This window comes from Convolutriloba macropyga, chromosome 1 (genome assembly GCF_964194025.1).
Source record: "Convolutriloba macropyga chromosome 1, txConMacr16.3, whole genome shotgun sequence".
Taxonomy (NCBI): domain Eukaryota; kingdom Metazoa; phylum Xenacoelomorpha; order Acoela; family Convolutidae; genus Convolutriloba; species Convolutriloba macropyga.
Window position 1 is genome coordinate 469,436 of NC_134468.1, and position 22,666 is coordinate 492,101.

The following is a 22,666-nucleotide window of genomic DNA, read 5'->3' on the forward strand; positions in this document are numbered from 1 at the left end:
TTCGAGATGTATCGAAATTTCAAATGCAAATGGTTACCCACCTTTGTAAGACCGTTTTGTTGATCGATCGAGAGACGTACTCTGTTTCAGTATGTTCTGGGGTCCAGTGATCACCTTGAATGACTGCCTGGCTGCCTTTTTCTCTGCCGATGAGCTCAAAGGGGAGAACATGTATAGTTGTGAGAAGTGTCAAAAGTAAGTGTCGTTCGTTACTACTGCTCGCTTATTGGGAGAGCACAACAGTCCCCTTATATGGAGCCCAGAAGTGCGGACTGTACAATAGGAAACTTCATATTTTGTATGTAACGTGCTTCTCCTCCTATTGCGAGAAGACATTTGAATCAAAAAGCAAATAAGTGCAACCTAACTGTGCTATTTGCAGTGGGAAAGTTGAAAACCATTCAAGAGCAATCAGACTTCTCTTCGTTTTTGTCTCCCATTCTGTGATAGTCTCAGACTATCTGACTCTTCTTTTAATTTGTGTGAGCTTTTAATTTTTCAGTGTGAGCTGTCATTAAGGCAGAGCATTCAAAATGCTTAGCAGGTAATTATTTTCTATGAACTATTGATCACAAACTATTATTGACTTGATTTTAGACTGCGGAATGGTTTGAAAGTGTCGAAGATGCAAGAGCTACCGGAGATCCTGTGCATCCACCTGAAGAGATTCAGACATGAGTACCTGCTTAGTTCCAAAGTGTCCACCTACGTGTCTTTTCCTCTCCACGGACTCAATCTCGCGCCCTTTCTCTCCGATCAGAACGAACCTGCTCTCTATGATCTGGTAGCCACCATATGTCATTATGGATATGCATCTGGTTAGCTCGCAAAAAGTAACCCTTAACTTCTAAATTCCACAACGTAACAACAGCGTTTGAATGAAATAAAACTATTAAAGAAATTGCTGTCAAGCAAGTTTGAAGCAATTAATCAAAACATTTGTTTAATTGCTCTTGAACGAAGTTCATAGCAATTATTGCAAACGTGTGTGTCTTTTTATGCAAAATTTTTGCTTGACGGTTTTGACTTTTCGAGTGATTTTTATGCGCCCTTGACTTTTTGCGTTTCGAGTGATTTAAAATTCTCTCTCAATCACAATTTCAAGCAGCTGAACTCAATTAGCGGCAATTTAATACAAAAAGTCAAATGAAAAGTGCGTCGAAACTGGTGCCATTTTTCACATTAAATCTTAATAGTGGTATATCTTAACCTCTAATGTTATTATTTGAAGCCCACTATTGAACTTCTTAGTCCCATTTAGGCTCCCCTCCCCTCCTCGCCCCCACCCCCGACTGAAGCAGGTTGCATACAGCTCCCACTAGTCGTTCGAGAGCAATTCTTCCGACGTTTAGTGGGTTATGTTTTGCATAAAAATTTTTGCTAGGGCGTTTTTACTTTCCGAGTGATTTTACGCGCTTGACTTTTTGCGTTATGCGTGATCCAAAATTCTCTCTCACTATATTAAGCAGCTCAACTCAATTGGTGGTAGTTTACTACTAAAAGGGTAAATGAAAAGGGCGCCAAAGTTGGTGTCATTTTTGCCTTTCAAATCTTAACAGTTATAAATAATAACCTCTAATGATGTTATTTGAAGAGCTGTAGTGAACTTCTTGGTCCCCCAAACTACCTCTCCCCTCCCGACCGAAGAAGGCTGCAATAGATTTGAGCTCCCACTAGTCGTTTGAGGTAGTCGTTCGTTGTTTGTTCCAACGTCAATTCCGCCGACGCTGTTCAGTTATTGTCGTGTAGGAAACAGTAGCATGAGTTTTTAATTGCTCTATTGCTCAAACGAAGTGCGTCTGACTTTTTGGATTCCTCGTCCTCAAAAACAGGATAAACAGGTGGCGCCGGGAGGGTGTTAAAGTCACTAGTCTCTTAGTATGTGATTGACCGAAACTGTTTTTAAAGACTCCATGGTGTGAAAGCGGTTCTTAATCTTCAAATTTTGACACCACCCCTCACCCCCACTAACCCCCCCCCCCCCCACCTGAATCTGAACCAATCCGGTGCAAATCTGTTTAATGTAACACAGTGAAACCTATCGCTAAGAAAACTTTAAATAATTGTTTTGATATGAAGCGTATAAGATTTCATGGTCTATCGAATCGACGGTTTTGATAAATCAGAAAATCGCATCTATATGCTCTTTTTTATCAAGCTTGTTTCTTTTGGTTTCTATTAAATACACATTTTGTTGTAGATATTTGCTTTGGAGAAATTTTTCAGTTCTTTAAGTAGTTCTCAAAAGCTCCTATGTTGAGATTGGTCTACACTTTGAAGCCTTGTCAATGTCATTTTTGAACCGCGTTGTGATGTGAGAAACATCAATTTACGCATTTTCCCATTCTTTTAACTATTCATATTAAAAAATCTTAATGGTTTATCTTCAAGCTTGCATGTTGGAAGAAACCAGGGTTTTAATCTTAGGGCTAGTTACAAATCTGAACAAAAGTTTAAAATGTACGTAGTGGTGGTTTTCAACTGAATGCTTAACCACTTGTTAAACTTAAAAAAACTAACTGATTAGACTCGTACGGAAGATGATACGCGATCTCATATATTAGTTAGTATTTTACAAAAATTTTATTACACAGTCATTATTAGCTGCTCTTTTGCAAGTTCTAGTTTCGTTGATAACAGTCAATTATTTTCCACTGCAATTGATATTATCTATCAACTATTTAAGAAATTTTTTTGAGAACTTGCATTAAGTAATTTTTCAAAAAATTTTCATCGGCATCTGGATGTCTTAATTTGTAGTTGTCTAGTTCAGCTGACAATATTTGTTCTAATGAAAAGGGGTTTATTGTTGTGAATATAAACTTTTTCCAAACGTGCATGAATTACAGCTTTGAGAGTCATGTTTTCGCAACTTATATGGGTTTCTCTATCATCTATTGAGTAAAGGAACTTCCAATCTGAATCTTCAATCCTTTTTTCTGAATGAGGGTATTTTGAAGTTTGTCTCTCTCGAAATCAAATTTTGTGCTAAATGTCTATTTTCTCGAGATCGTACAGTTTAATAGTTGAATTGAAAGCGTTGCCATGTAGTCATTCTTGATCAAAGTATTAAAAACTTAGGTTTTATTATCTCTCAGTGATCTATCTGTTATGGTGTAATCAATTAATGTTCTTTTTTTCTCACTGATGACGTGTGACACTTTATTGATAATATGATCGTAAGAAAATTTGGTTGTATGAATTTTTACCGATGTGGTGGGTACCTGCAACTCAAATTAAGTCTCACATTAATATAACCGGCTTTTTTTTGGCAAACCGCCCTACCATTCCTCTAGCGAAATGTTCTAGGAGTTCTTTGTCATTTTTTGTGCTGGGACAGTGTGAAAGTGACTATAAATCACTTCCTGCTTTTGTTTGATTCAATGAACCTGCATGCTCTGACATGTTTCAAGTTGATTTCAAAGTCAGTGCGTAACTTTCAGAGCATAAAACCGCCTTTCTTTGCATCGCTTCTCATTTCTTAACAGGTGATTTCTTTCTTCTGTGTTTCGAATTGCGTTTAATTCGACAAATTTTTCAACCATGTTTCATTAAATCATAAATTCAATAAGTCCAACATCATTGACTAAGGGTGTCAGTTGGAAAGATTTAGTATTTAGCTGGCTTTATTTAGATATTGCACTTGTATCTGTTTGTTATAGTCTTTTGAATGCATTTGGAAAGTATCACCGTATTTTCAGCATGGGGCGTGGTTTTATTTCCTTCGCCCGAGTCGAGAAGTAATAAAAATCAACTGATGAAGATTGAGAAAACAATTGAATAAAACAATAACACATTTAATGCGTAGTTGAGTTCTTGCCCTGCAATTGATTCTGGTATTGAAATCAGGTGGTGCAGAAGAGAGAAGGTTCAGATAGTATGTTCAAATTTAGCATTTTTTTGTAACACGTTTTGTCAAAACATAAGCATGGCGATGTTTATAGAAACTGCGTCTGTTGAAAGTTGTTAGATTATTGCTCAAGGGCTGAACTTGACTGTTATTTGTTTGTGAAATGTTATATACAGCATTGTTGTACCTTTTATTGCTAGCATTTACTAAACCAGTTGAAGTTCTCCGAAGGTTGCTGAGAAGGTTTTCGTAAAATTGGCACACCATGCGATTTTTTTTGGTAAACTTTATCGTGTAAGAGTTAGTTTAAGTCCCGCACGTTTCACTATTTCAAGGAGTATTGCGATTTATTTCGTTAAATTTAAGCACTTGAAAACCACTGGAGTCATTGTTTTCCAGCAATACTTCATTGCATATATAAATAACTTTCTTTTTAATAGCCGCCCTCATCTTCTCAGCCGGCTATTATAGCGCTCCTATTTTTTTTACAATTCAAAGAATTTGAATTGTATTGGGGCGCTGTCTTTTTTTTACGACTCGAAGAGGAGTATTGGTTTTCTCTCGGTTTTTTTTTACAGGAAGTAGATTTGTTCACGCGGCATTTTGACCTAAAAGCGAAAATGAGAAAAGCTGTCTTGGTGAACAGATTTTCGCTAAGCGAGAGAAGTTTTTTGATCATGCGCTGCGTTTAGTGAATGATTTTTTGACTTTGAAAAGTAGTTTTTGACTGAATTGCACATATAGATAACCGTTTTTAGCCGTTTTTTCGTCTAAGTGGCCCAATTTTTTTGCTTTTAATTTGGTTTCTTGTTGCTTTTAATTTGGTTGCTTTTAATTTTGTTGCTTTTAATTTGGTAGAAATAAATTTTATTCGATACTATATTAAAATGTCAACCTCGGAAATTGATACCACAGTGTTTTGCAGAGCCTGAAAATGCGTTTCAAGTTGAAAATTGACACATAATTCTTGATTTTTTAGTTAATTTTTAGCTTTTTTAATATTAATTTCTTCGTTTTTGGATCTTTTAACCGTCTTTTTGTCGAAAATCAGTTAATATTGCAACTTCTCTTTGATAATTCCTATACTCAACGCCTCTTTCTACCTCGATGTAATTTTGTTTCATAAAATTTACTTATGCTAATCCGATTTTGGTAGTTTTTTTCCGATTTTCGTCAGTTTTTCGTTTTGTATTTTGGTTGTAATTGCTTGAAATAGTTTTTTTGTGCAACATGAGGGACTTTAATTTCGTTTCAATATAAATTCATTCATTTTTTGGCGTTAAGTTTTGAAAAAACAGTTAAAACTTTTTCATAAATGCAGTCTTAACTTAAAAGTTCTTTGACCATTTTTTTTGCAAAATGTTTCAATGTTTCGTATTCATGAATTCTGCTTTTTGTTCTCTTCAGGAGGATAGATCTTTGTATCGGATGACTAGTTATCTTTTCTATGTCTTGAATGCTGAACAATGAAATGTATTCGTTTTTCTTGTTTTTTAAATTGACTTTCAACTTTCAAAAATCAAGAATGACTTTTTGTTACGGTGTTCAGTACATTGTGCCCATATTATTATTCTAGTTAGTATCATTCTAGCTTTGTCCTGGCACCTACATTTATTTTCTGTATATTGATTTTTTCAGTTGTAAAAAATCAATGATTTCAGCTTTTTCTTAGATTTTCGTCATTTCTTTGGTTTGCAATTGATTTCATTCAACATAAGGCAGTACTGAGAGTTTGATAGCACGCTTTTTCCAAAGTTGCCACTTCTGACTAATTACTATAGCTTTCTTTCGGCCTTGGTATTAATTAAAACGATTTTTTGCCTTTGAATATTCTGCTGCTTATGTCTTTTCTATGATCAATTTTATTTTTGATTTAGTATAAAATCATGTTGTCTAGCTTATGTACAAGAAGGAACAGGTGTATGTTGTTTTTTGTCTTAATCGCAGTGATTAGAAGTGTAATTATAGGTGTTTTCTGATTCTTAAATTTGAGCTTTCTTTTTTGAAAATATTAAAATTAGTTTCTAAGATTATTATCTGCCGTTTGCTTTCACGATCTTTTTCAGATTAGAATATTGAATTATTTGAGGGCTATTGATAACCTTGTCAGCTTTTTCAGACTATCAGGTTCTCGACCACCTTAATTATTTTGGATTTTTTAACGTTACCAAACGTTTTCAATAATATAAAATTTTGCTGCATTTTGTTTCTCTTGTTGACAGTGGTTTAAGTTTCACCAATTTTTAGAGCAGACCTGGGGAGGTAGTGAGTTAATGGTTTAATACAAAAGGTAGTGGCTTCCGTTGCAATTACGGTTTTGTTAGTGAAGTTCTGACGCTTCGAGTCGCTTCCGTAATTCTTCCGGCTATGTTTTTAAGATCTGTTCACACATTTTCATGATTTTTGAAGTCAAATTGGAGTGGTGATTTTGGTCACGCCGAAACAGGAAATTGAGCGAAAAAGCGAGTGGTTTTGCGGCTTGAATTTTTTTCGCTCTAATTTTAAAGTAGAGTGAGAAAACGATGTTTGAACAAAAATTCGGTTTCTCGGTAGTGGTTTTTTGTTCACATGCGGCAATTTCACTCTGATTTTTACTGTTTTTTCAATTTTTTGTATCGGATTTTTTTTTAATTGGTTCTCCCAATCCATTCAGAGCTCATTCTAGGCCTAGCTTTTTGTTTGAATTAAATTTTCATTTCTCGCTAGTGGTTTTGTTCACATGCGGCATTTTGACATTGATTTTCTGTTTATTTCTTAGTTTTTTGTTCTGATTTTTTTTTAAAATGTTTTTTTTTAATTCAATTATAGTCCATTCTAGGTCTAGTTTTTCTGTTTAGTCAATGAAAATTCTTTGAATTGTACGTCAGGACTTGTCCTGCTATGTTTTTTTACTTGTCGAATAAAAAAATGTTTCGCTTTACCTCATTTTGCCGCCTTTTCAACATTTTGCGTGAAATCTTTTTGACTTCTCTAGGCTAGTTTCTCTCTTCTCTCATTCTGCTAAAAGTGATTTTGAACATCAGTTGCTCAGCAAAGCAATTCAAAATGAACAGAGTCAGTATAAAAATTGAAGTCAGAAATAGAAACGGGATAAACCCATAAAGCCCAATTTTAGATGCCCGCTATTTGAACGTCGGTCCTATAAGTATTAGTTACCTCTCTCTAATGCTTATTGTTATTGATAGTAGCCCCTGTAGCCTCTCTCTAAGAAACAGAAGTATGTTCAACTACGAAATGCCATCAAAATAAATCAGACTTAAAAAAATGTTTTTGTACACAAAAATCTTTTTTTTTTTCAATATCTTCTGTTATTTCAATCCCAATCATGCTTATTGGAATCAACGGCGGCTATTTTCCGGCAATCTGCCGGGCATGTTTTACCATTAGCAGGCCGATCGTTCAAACACGGAACATCGCCGAACACAAACACATCCGGTTCAACTTCATTTTTCTTTTTATAATCAGCTCGATGAATTCTGTAAGGATATTACTATCAGATTTGTTAATAGTCCCGTCCTAAACGATGAAAGTTTCCAGCTTTTGTGGAGTAGTCATTGAGTATTTTGAGAGTTTCCTTTGTGGTGGATCCTCTATATACATGAACTATTTAATCTTAGGGAAAAACTTTTTTCTTCAAGTTTGCAACAATACTGTTGACAGACTATATTTCATTTTTTTAGATGGGGTAGCGCTGACCACACTTTCACCACTCAAGCACTTACGTGTATGAAGAAACCCCCGCAAGCACCTCACTTTCTAAACCATCTGGAGTTGTTTTGTCCTTATGGCCTCGTTTTATGGCATCGCTATTGAATTCATTTTCGCAACAAGTTTTTACGTATAATTGAACATACAACTTCCTTTTTTCTTTTATAGAAATATTTTTTTTCAATCATTTTTACGTCCATTTTATTTTGATTACAAAATTAATCTGTTCTCACGGAGAGAAAGACAATATGCTCGTAATAAAATTTGAGAGTCACTATCTGATGATGCCGATGACATTGAATTCAATTGCCATCTTCGATTGCTATTATGATGAAGTTCCTGTTTTCAAAAATATTTGCTGTACGTTTTTTAGTTTGGAAAATAATTTATACTTTTCTATTTTGCTGGTCCTTCTTATGTTGTCTTAATTTGAAGGTAACCATTAATATATAATTACCTATGATTGCCAAATTGGCCATATCATCATCATCCTCAGTTCTTGGTTGTTCAGGTGGTCATTACACTGCTTATGCTCTGAATGACGTGAATAAGTGCTGGTACGAGTACGATGACCAGATTGTGAGCCAAGTGCCTGCATCCCAAATCCAGAAGGCAGAAGTATATGTCCTTTTCTACAGGTGCTTCCGTCATCTCATTACGACTGTGTTAATCTTACCGTAAACTGTATCAAGTTCCAACAGTGTAATTGTAACGTGACATCAAATACTTACACAATTGTAATGGAGCAGATTTGAGTTTATTGGAATTAATCATTAACAGGTCGTTTGATCAAAATTTATTGATTGTTCTATTAGGTCGATGCAATATTATAGTTCTTCATTTATACTCAGACGAAGGAGTAGAAGTTGCTGGTTTGCAACTTTGAATTTTTGTTAATACCGGCTGAACAAAGATTTTGTCGAAAGAGTAAAATAGTAAGTGATATAAACGCATTGACGTTTAATGGGTTGAACTATCTTGAGGTTCATTTTTTTCTTTTACGTTTAGGAAAAGAGCTGGAGCTGATATGGAAGTTCACAGAAAACACGTTAAAATGCAATCGCGATCCGCACGAAGTGAGAGAATCCTCAAAAATGTCAACGAGACGAAAATATCAAACCTGTCGTCTTTCGGTTACGCTCGTAGTATGGAGAACATCTCGGAGGGTTATCGAAGTGCATCTCCTAGTGAACTGAGTACGCCGACTATCATGAGACCCGTTTCGCACAGGACGCGAAGCCAAGCTAGAAGTCGTTCGAGAAATTCCAAGTCTGTTTCAGTTGGTGTGGATGCTAACCAATTTGAACTGATGCAGTATTTCATATCGAAGCAGTGGCTGAACAGGTTCTTGACGTTTGCAGATCCTGGGCCTATAACAAATACCGATTTCCTGTGTCAACATAATAGTAAAGGATATTTTAGAAAATATTTTCCCAACGGCGAATTTGACAATTCCAAATTGAGGTTTATCCCACCTAACATTAGGCTGAAGAAACTATCAATGGTTTTAAAATGGGTTTGCACACAAAACATGGAAAATATGAAATAATAATAATATGCTCACCTCATTTACTCCAACGTTTGCAAAACTCCGAGAGTCTACTGCTTAACTCCGAAAAAAATCCTAATAATACTGAATTTGGGACTGAAGTCACTGATGGTATTTTGTAGTTATTAATTGCTCTCAAGGAAGTTTTTAGCAGGTATATTAGTCATGCTGTCTTTTCTATGCGATTTTTCGCTTGACCGATATTTACGTCTGACCTTTTTGACCCCCCTCCTCAGCCGCCCAACCAAAAATACGTCTTAAGATTTAAATTGGTGGTTTTTATGCTTTCTGAATGATGTCTTTGCTCAAATCTTTATAAGTATGACGGGTAAAAATTTTTTACCAAATGATAATGGTTTCGGCTGCAGTTTAGGTTTTCGCTTGTGAAGTTTTGAACTTTTGTGTAGTTCAAAACTTTTGTTTGTGAAGTTCCCAAACTTCGAGTTGCTCCTAGAATTCTTCCGGCGATGTTTTTTAATTTGCTGTACTTTTCAATCACGTTCTTCATTTTACCCTCGCTCACTGCTACCAGTCACACCACTCTGACAATTTGAACGCCCCCCTCGTCCAGGCCTCCCAGCCTTGTCCCCATCGCTGGAACCCCCCCCCCCCCACCACCACCACCCCCAGACCATATTTCTAGCGTCCCTAAGCCCCAGGTGATTTTTACCAAAGCCAACCGCTCGCCTATCGTTTGAGAGCAGTTTGCGTGACGTTAGTTGGTTGATTGTTTTTTGTCTTTACTTAATCTCACAAGTCCGATTGTCTCTTTTGATACACAATTGAATCTTTTTAATCTTTTCAATCAATTGTTAAATATTGTTATAACTTTGTCGCTATAGTTTTGTAAAAATGATTTTGCCTTTTTCAATTATGTCAAAAGTTGAGTAAAAAATTGTGTAATGACTTAGATACATTGTTTCAATAAATTGAGTTCTGTCCTTTTTTGTTGACTTATCAATTAGTCTTCCTTCCGCAAAACAATTTGATGTGTTTTTTTTCAATTTTTGTCAACTAGTTTTTAATGCATGACACTTTGTTATTGAACAGCTACAATGAAAAATTTGTAATACCGTTGTTTGTTGGTATTTTATTCACAGTTTGCTTCTTTAGAACGACTTGCTTCTCAAAAACATTAGTTCTTTATTTTGCCGCCTTTTGGTTGGTTTTCGTTATTGTGTCGCTTAGTCTCATTAATGGTGCGTCTCATTTGCCCTTTTATTATGCATTTTTGAGCTGGCACAATGATTTCAATTGAAAACTAAAGATTTTTATGGCTTTTGACACGACTTGTTTTTAGAAACTGTAGTGATTTTTTTAACTTGGCGACTTATCGTAGTTGTTTTGTTTTCCGTCGTTTAGTCTGACTAATGACAGGTTTCTTGGCTCTCCAATGAGTATTGTTTGAAACTGTTTAATCGTTGTTATTCACAGCTTGTATTTTGCCTCTTTTTGCAATTATTTTGTATTATTTCGCTTAGCATTAATTTGTTTTCCGAAAATTGAAAGTTGATTGCTGTCTTTATTTGTTGCTACTTTTGTTGAATGGACAACGAATTGTTTTCATAAAAGTTCATATATGCGTTCTGATAATGGATATTAAGATAGATGTTGAAGAGTTCACGTTTTAATTACGTGTTTTAATGGCTTTGATGCTACTCATTTCCAACGACAGCTTAAAAACAGGTTTTTGTCAAATGTTGTGTTTTTGTCCTTTTACTTTGTCTACCATTGGTTTTCTACAAACTTGGTGCCTGTTGTCTGAACTCTCATTTTGTGAAAAACTTTTGAAGTTGACATTGTTGGAAATAATAACGTTGATAACCCTATTTTTCTAAAAAAGCAAATGAAATAAACTTTCTTTTTATTTTTGCATTTTTCTGTTTCCTTTCGTGGACTTTTTGGTATCTGACTTCCTTATTATCGGAGCCTGTTCTGTTAAGGAGGCTGATAGTGCTGTTTTCAGGTTATTCAATTCTTTAAATTGTAATCCAGGACTGGTCCTGCTATGTTTTAGAATTCTCTTAACCTTTTTTTTCCGTTCGGTATCCGTTTAATAAATTTACGCAACGCAACTTGGGGAATGTCGGGTCAAAGTTGACAACGCGGTCAAAGTCAGAAAAGTAGGATAGAAACAGGATAAACATATAAAACCCGATCATGAAGTAAAAGTGCAATTAGTTAGGTTATCAAGCTTCTATAGAGCGAATTCCAATTGGTATTGGGTTACTGTTGCGCTGAATAGCCTTCAGCTTAGATACTCAATTCAGCTGAATAATTTAATCTAACTAAGACTTCGCACCAAATTAGAACACTTTCTGACACTTAGAAATTAGAATGTCAATTTATATTTTTATTGTCCTGTTTCAATCCTCTTCCTCAATCCTCTTTTTTGTCCTCTTCCTGTTTCAATCCCATTGGTGATCGTTTTTTTGTCTAAGTTCTTAGCATTTCTTAATTTTCTCTCTAGCCTCTTAGTATGAGGTTCACCATAACAAAGTAGACATAACTCCACCCCCACCCCCTTCGGCTTTATCCTGTAACCGTCAAAGTTATGTAACCAATCAGCTGCTTGAGACGCATTAAAATCATCGAATCATTTTACTGAGATATTTTTTGTGTAGGAATTCCGCCTGAGTACGTGAGTGCTGTGGAGAGTATGGCAGAGGAGGTGCCTGGTCTGGTGTGGGACTACCTCTACTCACACTTCAGAGGAGGGCCAGTGGTGAACCAGTTGCACGTGTGTGCTATCTGTCAGCAGGAGCAGCAGGCATTGGAGAATAAACGCACCCAGGAGAGAGAGGCCTTCCAAAAAGTACACTTCATTACATTAAATTAAGCTAAACTACATATCTGACTCACTGATTACTTTCTATTATCATTTTTTATTTAACGCCATCACCCACTGCTGCTTCCCATCACACCACCACCCCCCCCCCCCGTTGCGCTCACCTCACGCCCCTTCAATTAAGCTAAAGCTAGCCTCACTATACCGTGGCTAGCTACTGACGATGCCAACCGCTCGGCGGTCGTTTGAGAGCAATTCCCTGACGTTAGTCGGTTATGTTTAACGAAATGTTGCTGTTTGTATAGTACTCCAAGAGAAATGAGTGGCCGAAATGAAAAATGAAAGCTTATAAAAGTGCTCTGAGTTAAAATTTTTTGAAACTCTGCTCACTTGCGAAATAAGACATTACATTGAGTACTTTTTAGCTGCTCACATTTTAAATCTCAGAATAAAGTATTTGACGTCACTTTATCGTGTCCACTTCCTACTTGGATTCATTTCCCAATTCTATGTTTCTCTTCAGACTATGTTTAATGCTCTCGAATAAAGTTTGAAGCAATTACTGTTAACGTGTCTTTGCAATTATTGTAAACATGTTTTTATGCAAAATTGTTTTCTTCTAGAACAGTTTTTGATTTCAATTCTCACGCTAGACACGAATGAAATGTCACGCTAGACATTTAATTTTTCTTGAGTGATTTGAATTGCGCGCATTCGGAAATTTAACCTCAGAATTTTGCTAAGTAAAACCGATTGTCATCGTTTGAGAGCAGAGCAATTCGTCTGACGTTAGTCGTTTATGTTTTTAAATTTACATAACCAGGGACACTTTCTTTATGGACGCTGGTACATTAAGGGCATGTCGTGTTGTGTTGGGCATGAGAGCTACAGTTTGAAAATTTCAGACGTACTTTTTGATGAATTTTCATATCGTCTAGGTAACTTCAACACAATTCTGTATCTATTGCTGTCTATTTGCTAACGGTACCAAGTACTTGCAGCTTTTTTCATAGCCTATCAGCTGTTTGCTGGGGAGATATGGTTTTAAAGAATCGCTATCGTTTTAGAGGATTGTGGGAAATAAAGAAAAACACCTCTGGAACGCGATGAAAGCCGATTGCATCTTAACAACAAACTCTTTTTTACAATCCGCGAATAGGGTTATAATGGTGCTTCTTTTTTCGTAAGATGTGTTCACACATTTTTGGATGACTTTGAGCTTTCAAAACGGGCTAAACATGTCAAGCCCATGGTGCACCAATTTCCATTGGATTCACTTGGTTGGCTATTCCTTAAAAGATATTTAAATATTTAAATTAGTCTTTAAAATACTAGTCTTTAAAATCTAGTCTTTAAAATATTTAAAAAATATTTAGCTAGTCGATAATTAACTGAAGATTTGTAGTTTTAGTCACATGAGTTTTTGATGTCGGTCATTGTTTATATGCTATAAGAAATGTATTTTATTGTTAATTCTATATAGCTGTTTTTGCCGATTTTACCATTAAAAAAAGTTATTGAAGCTAATTTAACTGTTTTTGAAAATTTTGGCAACGTTTTTCAAGTTTCAGTTTTTATGATTCAATGAAAATTTTTGAAATTTGCAGATGGGTTATTGATTAGATTTCAGCAACACAGAAAATGTGGCATTAATTTTAGCTAATTTATTCAATTTTTTTCACGTTTTTGTCGATTTTGCGTCCTTGTCACTTCCATGTCCAGCCCTGGTTCTGCTAGCCGTGAATTTGGTTGTTTTGTAGATATGGATGATAACGATTTGGTTTTTGACAAGATTATTACCAGCAAATTTAGTACTGAATGTTTCGACCTTTTCCAACTTTTTTCCATTAGTTTTTAGTTACTTTTGTTTTTTACTGAGTTCGAGGGGCAATTTTTTTATTTTGAATCTACCTTATTTCACATTTGTATCAATATTGCATTTTGAGAACATTAGCTTTAAGAAGCCTACGGAAATTTTTGGATAATTTTATGCGCTGGGCAGCCATTTAAACATCACCATACTTAATTTTATTCTTTCTCGTAACTGTTCAGACTTCCAGAAATAGGATCAACGGCGGCTATTTTCCGCCGACTTTGTTTCAAATGACTGTCCTCAAGATTGAGAATAATTTTTAAAAAAAGTTATCCAAAAAAAGACTTTATTCTATCTTTTTTTAAAAAAAAATTAACAGTGACTTATTTCATAGACTTGCTCGCAGTTGTAACTTGTACTTGCTGTGAACATTTTAATCGTAGGCGTGCTTAAAATTAAAAGTTCATACGTTGCTTTACGTTTCTTTACGTTATCATCTTCGTGTCAACCTATTTTATTTCTTCATGCTAGCGTTAAACATAAGTTCGCCCTAAGGAAACTTGTTTCAATCAATTCTAACCGCTTTATTGCAATTTCTTATTGAGACAAACAATTTAAAAATTTTAACGTGTACAAATCAAAGTCAGTTTCTCCATTTGATCTATAGTTTTTCGCTAAAATTAACGCTGACAAATAGTTACATCAACATTTTCATTCTTTCAACCTTTTATCGATAGGTCGCAAGTTGCTGTGAGAACGCACAGGACATGCAATCCTGATTAGTCTGAATACGCCTTTATCAGTTCAAAGAACTAATTAGGTTGTTGTTCTCAACGGTCCAATGAAAGCAAAATTGGATTTGTCCTCCCCACGTGTTTTTATGCCCCCCCCCCACACTTACAAGTTATATATTATAGCTGCGAAGCTGTAAGCTGAGCAAGCTATATTGCGGTGCTCTTGGTTTTTTACATTTCAAAGAATTTGAATTGTATTGGGGCGCTGTCTTTTTTTAAGATCTGTTCACACATTGCAGCGAAAAAGCGAGTGCTTTTGCGGAGTGAAAATTTTTCGCTCTAAATTTAAAGTAGAGTTGAGAAAACTATGTTTGAACAAAAATTCGCTTTCTCGCTAGTGGTTTTTTGTTCACATGCGGCAATTTCACTTTGATTTTTACTGTTTTTTCGATTTTTGGATCGGTTTTTTTTCTAAATGGTTTTCCCAGTCCATTCATAGTCCGTTCTAGGTCTAGTTTTTTGTTTAGTCAATGAAAATTCTTTGAATTGTACGTCAGAACTTGTCATGCTATGTTTTTTTATTTCGTCGTCTGACGCTCTTTTTCGTTTTACATTTGTTCACACAGCAAAGCTGAAACAGTCAATTTTTCTGAATGACTTCTTCCTCTCACTAACGGTTTTTGCGCGCGCGACGGTTTTTGTTCCTTGTATAAATAAATAAAATGACTTTTTGCACTTAAATTTAATTTGAATTTGTTTAAGGTCAAAGGAACGCATATGTGCAGTAAAGGTCCCTAGTAAGAGGTTTCTGCGGGATGAATTTTAACAAGCTTTATTAATTTATCGCTGAATGTTTTTTACCTAGCTTTTTTGAGCGGCGTCGATTTTTTTTCATTTTAGATCTGTCTCTGGTTCTATCTCTATTATACGAGTCTGTTCTTTCGCAGCTATTCCGGCAATCTGCCGGCTATGTTTTTTATATAACCCATTATGTAAAAAAATAACACGTGTGCCTGTTGGGCGTAAAAGAAATATGCCAACTAAGATGGGGGCCGAAACAGAATAGATCCACAAAACTGTTTCAGAGAAGAGCTGTAATTCTAATTTTTGTTAAATTATGATATTCTAGCAGTTGGTTTGTATTTAGATGAACAGTGAATTCCGCAGCCAGAAGTGCCCTACTGAGTCTTATTTGATTGACATGCGGTGGTACAAACAGTGGGAGGCTTTCATCAGAGGCAAAACAGGTCAGGTTTTTACTGCCTCTAATGTAGCACTGCACTTAATTCTTTTAAATCATAATAGTGACGTCTAATTGTGGAGCGGTTGTTTCAGATCCGCCCGGTCCGATCGACAATCACGCCATTCAGCCTAGAGGGGGACGCTTTTCAGTGTCAGGTAACCTAAACATTCATATTCTAAATGCTATTAGTGGGACTGTTTCATAGAAAATCTGCATCTATGAGTTATCAGTGCGCTTCTGGTCGTTTTTAATAGCTACAAAGCGATACCTTGGGCAATTACTGGTCTTCTCTTTTTGTTTTACGACTCGAAGATTAGTATTGGTTTTCTTGAGATTGTTTTTTTACCGGAAGTGCTATTCCTTCAGACAGTGTTCTGACTTAAAAGGGAAAGTAAAATTGCCGTGTGAACTAAATTTTTCTGAGGGAGAGAATTTTTTTGTTCATGCGCTGCGTTCAGTGAATGAATTTTCAACTTTGAAAAGTCTGTTTGACAGAATGGCGCACATAGATAACCGTTTTGTCATCCAATTGGCCAGGTTTTTTGTTTAGTTTTTTTGAGTAATTTTAAATCGATGATGTATTAATATTTAACCCTCTTTTTTCGGGAGCCTAACAATGCGTTTCAAGTGTAAAATTTCTTTTTTTTTCTCAATTTTTCAGTTAATTTTTGGCTTTTTTCACTATTTTTGTCATTTTTGGATCTTTTAAGCAGACTTCTTTTAAACAAGATCTTTCAAAAATCAATGCATATGGCAACTTCCTTCTACTAATTCACGCAATAATTTCCTCTTTATAACTTGGGTATTATATAAAACTGTACACCTGCTAATCCGATTTCTGCATTTTTTGTCCAATTTTTCTGTTTTTTGTTCTTTGGTTTTATTTACTAGAAAAAGTAATTTTGTACACCGTCAAGGATTTTAATTTCGTTTTATTAAAAATTGAATTATTTTTGGTTTAAGCCTTTGAATTTCAGTAAAAAATTTTTCATAAGTGCAATTTTAAAAATATTGATTTTTGCGAAATATTTTAATGTTTCGAAAATCGCTATTTAATTACTCTCAAACAATGTTTGTAGCAATTAGATCAGTCCTCTGGTCTTTTCTATACGATTTTGTGCTTGACCGATTTTTCGTTTCGTCTGACCTATTTGACTTTTTGTCCTCAAAAACGGGATGAACAGGTAGCGCTCGGAGGGCATTAAGTTCTTTTTAGAGCCCTAAGCCTTTTATGCTCTAAGAATGCAACCCCCCCCCCCCCCCCAACTGTCCCATTGTCCACCCTCATGCACCTGTCGATTTGAACACCCCTCGCATCTAGCCTTCGTAACTCTACCCCCATCGCCTGAACCAACCGATCACCGGCGAGCAATTCACGCGATGTTGGCTGGTTATGTTTAATTATTCTAAGCCTCAAATGCTAAATTTATTTGTTTTTGTGCTCCAATTTTTTCCATTTTGTTTTTAAATATCCAGTTTTTCTTTGTTTTGTACAATGTGTCCATTTTTTACACATTCTAGCTTCTATCATTCTAGCATTCTCCTTAGACTTTTAGTTTTATTCGCACTGCTTTTTATCAGTTCTTGAAAAATATTAATTAGCCTTTTTAATAGCCGCCCTCATCTTCTCAGCCGGCTATTATTGCGCTCGTATTTTTTTTTACTTCGTCAAACTTTTTTTTTGATTTACCATTTTGCCGCTTTTTCGACATTTTGCGTGAAATCTTTTTGACTTCTCTAGGCTAGTTTCTCTCTTCTCTCATTCTGCTAAAAGTGAATTTGAACATCAGTTGCTAAGCAAAGCAATTCAAAATGAACAGAGTCGGTATAAAAAATTGAAGTCAGAAATAGAAACGGGATAAACCCATAAAGCCCAATTTTAGATGCCCGCTATTTGAACGTCGTTCCTATAAGTCTTAGTTACCACCTCTAATGCTTATTGGTGTTGATAGTAGCCCCTGTAGCCTCTCTCTAAGAAACAGAAGTATGTTCAACTACGAAATGCCATCAAAATAAATCGGACTTAAAAAATATTTTTGTACAAAAATCTTTTTTTTCAATATATTCTATTCGTTCAATCCCAATCATGCTTATTGGAATCAACGGCGGCTATTTTCCGGCAATCTGCCGGGTATGTTTGATTTTTTTCTTTCTTGATTTGCATTTAATATAATGCACACTGAGATTTTGCATTAATTCCGTTTGACCGGCTATTATTTTCTGCGAATGTTCTTGGGGCTTGGATTTTGGTTTTGAATGACCGAAATCCAATGACCTTTGAATGACCTTGTTAGGATATGACCATTTATAAGTAACATTTACCATTTATAGCCTAATAATCAAATTATATTGTTGTATTAATGTATAATTTGGTTACTGGATTTACGCTATAATTGAGGGGATAAAAACATAGCGTTTTATAGGACATTTTTGCATATCATTTTCCTCAAAATGTAGTCGTCAACTCTGGGCTTTTAATTGCCAGCATGGTTTAGGTGGACAAATAATTGAAATTATTCATGTGTTTTTGAGAGGCGCGTCATTTGCACAAACGGTGAACAGACGAAACAATTCCAGATAAAATATTCCCAAATAGAAGAACATTTCTAGACAAAATAGTCCGAAGAAAGCAGACAAAACGGTGCCAGACATAATGGTCCCGTTTAAGCGTCGGATTAAGCACGTACTCACTTATTAACAAACAAACTTCCTGTGATGCATATGATTTCATGATGTCAGGACAAAATATCCAATGCCAAAATACCCTTTTTGAAGAATACCCGAATTATGCCTAATTAATTGCTCTCGAACGAAGTTTGAAGCAAGTGATGTAAACGTGTTCGTCTTTGTTTTTATGCAAAATTTTTGCTGGACCGTTTTTGCGCTTTCCTTCTATAACATTTGTGAATTCGCAAGTGACTTTTTTTAAGCCTTACTTCTGCATTTTGAGTGATTTCAATCTATATCTATATCTATATATTAATTCTAACTCGAATGCTATACCACAATGTTTAAGGCTCCTATCTTCACCTGTTTTAGTGTCCCTTAAACATGCAGCCTAGCGTAATGCATGAGTTTTGAGAAGAGCTATGTTGACATATTTAAGCTCCTAATTCGCTCTCTTTTTGCACTCATAAAGCATGCCGCATAGCAAAAACACGCGAGCCAATTAGCCACTAACCAAAAAATTGCTCATTAGAAAGGTCAATAGGCGTAAGCAATAGACATCGGTAGCGTAGATGATAAGGCCAATGACTATTAAGCGAGAGTCAGCGTTCGAGTCTAATCAAGGACGGCAAAAGACGCATAATTTCCTGGACCTCAAATTTGAGAAGTTGGTTTTCTTTTTCTTTCGTTCTTTTTATCGTTCCTTTCCGTTTTTCTTTTTTCTTTTCAGTTTTTCTCTTTGTCATGCTTTGACTCCTATTCTGCACAACCTGCCAAAACAGATTTGTCAAAGCAGGCGAGCCGTTAAAGCCACTAACTAAAGTTTCGCTGATTCAGAAAGAGCAATATAAAAATCCAATACGCATCGGTGGTGTAAGGGATAAGACCTATGGCTGGGGATATGGGTTCGCACCCGAGTTGATGCAAAAAATGGCTCTTGTTTTCTTGACCCAAAAAATGGGTAGGGTAATTGTTATTTTTCATCCACTTCTGTCTTTCTTTTTGGCTTTCTTCTTCTTCCCATTTAATTCTTTCTTAACTTTCTTTGCTAAAGAATGTTTTTCTTTCTATATTCTATTAAATTAAATCTCACTCTAGCGCAATGGTTATCCGCTTTACCTTCACATACTTTATCTGTCCTTAGAGCTACAGTCGAGCGGAACGCATACGCTTTGAGACGCGCTTTACAGCCATATTTAGGCTCCTAATGTGCACATAGTTTTGCGCCCTTTGAGCAAGCCGCATACCAAAATTACGCGAGCCAAATGGCCACTACCAGAAATTTGCATATTAAAAAGAGTAATAGACGTAAAAAATAGGCATCGGTAGCGTAAGGGATAAAAGCACTGGCTGTTAAACGAGGGACAAGGGTTTGAGTTGGGCGGACAAACACGAATAGTTTCACTTCGATTTTTACTGTTTTCCATTTTTTGGATTGGATTGTTTTCTAAATGGTTTTCTCAATCCATTCTTAGTCCCTTCTAGGCCTAGTTTTCTGTTTAGTCAATGAAAATTCTTTGAATTGTGCGTCAGGACTTGTCCTGCTATGTTTTTTAATTCGTCGTCTCCATCGATGATTCTTACGACTTGACTTCTTGGAATTGACTTTTTCAATGACTTCAGTGACTTCTACTGCTTTGCAGTTAAAATTTATGTAAGTGACGTCATTTCTGCTTTTAGGTCAATTGCGTGACTTACCTCACTCAAAAAATGACGTCTGAACTCCCTTATGGAACAATTACTATTTACAATTATTATGAACAATTACTAGTTAAAAGATCAATAGTGTGCATCTAAGTAGTGCCAAACTTATATGCCCTAATTCTTGAGTATTAGCCTTGAGTTTTTGATGTCGACTATCAATTTTGAAAATGCACTTTTAGGGGGTTTTTTTCCTTATAGACCTATGTGTCTCGTAAGAATGACAGTCCGAATATAACCCAAAAAGTCTTGTGGTCTATTAAAAGACTGTTGGTCAATCTGTCTATATTTTTTAAATTTTTTTGCAATTGATGGAAGGCCACAAGCGTCTACCGCGGTTATTTTCCGGCAATCTGCCGGCTATGTTTAATTGTTTGAGACATATGTTGAATTGTTTCGATGTATATTTCGGACTCTTTTGTCTGCTTTTTTTTGTACTATTTTGTGTGGGAATGTTTCCCAATTTGGGATTCTTTTGTCCGGACACGGCACAGACAGCTGTTGCGGGAAGCCAGACTTTTTGACAAGGAAATCTCTTTTGCTAGTTGTTTTGGGATGGAGCGTAACTTTTTTAGATCTTCGTAAACCTAACGAAGCATTAAATCAGCCGATATCTGTTCGTTGCTGCAGTTAATGTTTTTTTTGTAATTTTGAGAACCAGTTTTCTTGACTGTAAAAGGTTAGGCGCTACAGTTTTGATCCTTTTTGTTTTTTGTACTTTTGTTCGAACAATTAGCCAATTCAAGTAATTTTTGTCTGCGTGCGGATTTAGCCACGAAACATGAACTTATCGGAGAACCGCGCAAAATATTTGACTACCTGAATGAGGGGTCGTGAAAGCACCCTTCAAGAAGACCTAGAAAGAAATGCGTGGTGAAATTTAATGGTTTTGTGTTCAGATTTTGACGTAGGGCAAATATCTCTGGAGACGTGGCGCTACTTGGTGTCTATTTATGGGGGTGGACCTGAACTCGTTCACAGAAGTGACGGAACAGTGTCTCCTCCAGCATCTGCAGCCCCAGCAACCCCCTCAACCCCGTGAAATAATGCGACTGTAGAATTATAATTGCTTAAATTGTTAAACCATGGGAGGCTTTGACAGCAACCAAGAGAACTTATAGATGTAATCCTATGACTCAGCTTTCTCATTTTACCTTTCCTGTAAACTGTTTAATCGTTGATTTAATTTAATAGTACATATATTGGACAACGAGAAAGGAAAAGCTTAATTAGATTATTAGAACAACCTATTTTTTTTTCATGAGATCTTTTATTAGAAAGCCAGAAGTGTTTTTGAAAATTCTAAAGTACTGTAAGAATGTATTGCGGTTGCCTTGGGTTTTTCTTTTTTACAACTCTTTAGATGGAATACTTGGCCTTCGGATTTTCAGAGATAATAATACTTCTATGGAAATTTAGAAAATGGTGGGTGGTTTTTACTACCGCCCTCTTGTTTCCTATTCCGCAAGTCTGTGGTTGGACCAAAAAATGGCAATTATGGACTTTGTTTTTGCAAACTTCTGTTTAAACTGCTATTTTTTACTCGCTTCTTCACTTTCTAAATGCGCTGAGAGAATCAATCCGATAGATGAAACGAACCATTTAATAAAAAGGGAGTAGAATGAGAAAGGAGATCTGTAAAAAAACTATTGATCCGAATTTGTATTTTTTGAAATGTTTTTTTTTGTGGTCGACAGATGACTTTGTACTGCTGCTAGTTTGTTTGAATTGTGATTAAGTGATTAATTTCAGTTAATTTTCAAATCAAGTTCCCTTGCGGTTCGCATATCACTTCCTAATTAATTAAGAGAACATTTTTCAAACATTGAATGTGAACTGCTTTCAAATTGGAGTTGCAAATAAAGTTCTGTAGCATTACTTTAAAGGTTTGTTTTCAAAATATTTCCTTATGCTTAATAGCCGCCCTCATCTTCTCAGCCGGCTATTATAGCGCTCCTATTTTTTTTACAATTCAAAGAATTTGAATTGTATTGGGGCGCTGTCTTTTTTTTTAAGATCTGTTCACACATTTTAGTGATTTTTGAAGTCAAATTGGAGTAGTGATTTTGGTCACGCCGAAACAGGAAATGGAGCGAAAAAGCGAGTGGCTTTGCGGCGTGAATTTTTTTCACTCTAAATTTAAAGCGGAGTGAGAAAACGGTGTTTGAACAAAAATTCGGTTTCTCGGTAGTGGTTTTTTGTTCACATGCGGCAATTTCACTCTGATTTTTGCTGTTTTTCGATTTTTTGGACCGGATTTTTTTCTAAGTGGTTTTCCCAATCCATTCACAGCTCTTTCTTTGCCTAGTTTTTTGTTTGAATTAAATTTTCATTTCTCGCTAGTGGTTTTTTTGTTCACATGCGGCATTTTGACATTTTTTGTTTTTTTTTCTTATTTTTTGATCTGATTTTTTTAAAATGGTTTTCTCAATTAACTCATAGTCCATTCGAGTTCTAGTTTTTCTTTTTAGTCAATGAAAATTCTTTGAATTGTACGTCAGGACGTCTTTTTACTTCGTCGAATAAAAAAATGTTTCGCTTTACCTCATTTTGCCGCTTTTTCAAACTTCTCTAGGCTAGTTTCTCTCTTCTCTCATTCTGCTAAAAGTAATT

At 35.6% G+C, this 22,666-nt stretch overlaps 1 protein-coding gene across 1 annotated transcript in view; it reads left to right on the plus strand.

Moving 5' to 3' along the window:
- The window catches only part of LOC142354532 (ubiquitin carboxyl-terminal hydrolase 33-like), a 61,808-nt gene extending 40,509 nt beyond the window's left edge, over nucleotides 1–21,299 (plus strand). The window contains exons 9-16 of the mRNA XM_075406886.1: nucleotides 91–195; nucleotides 598–818; nucleotides 8,070–8,196; nucleotides 8,567–8,964; nucleotides 11,732–11,922; nucleotides 15,590–15,689; nucleotides 15,778–15,840; nucleotides 20,953–21,299. Of these exons, the coding sequence (XP_075263001.1) occupies nucleotides 91–195; nucleotides 598–818; nucleotides 8,070–8,196; nucleotides 8,567–8,964; nucleotides 11,732–11,922; nucleotides 15,590–15,689; nucleotides 15,778–15,840; nucleotides 20,953–21,095 (1,348 nt within the window). The 3' untranslated portion in view covers nucleotides 21,096–21,299. The remainder of the gene's footprint in view (nucleotides 1–90; nucleotides 196–597; nucleotides 819–8,069; nucleotides 8,197–8,566; nucleotides 8,965–11,731; nucleotides 11,923–15,589; nucleotides 15,690–15,777; nucleotides 15,841–20,952) is intronic.
- Nucleotides 21,300–22,666: the final 1,367 nt, after the last annotated feature.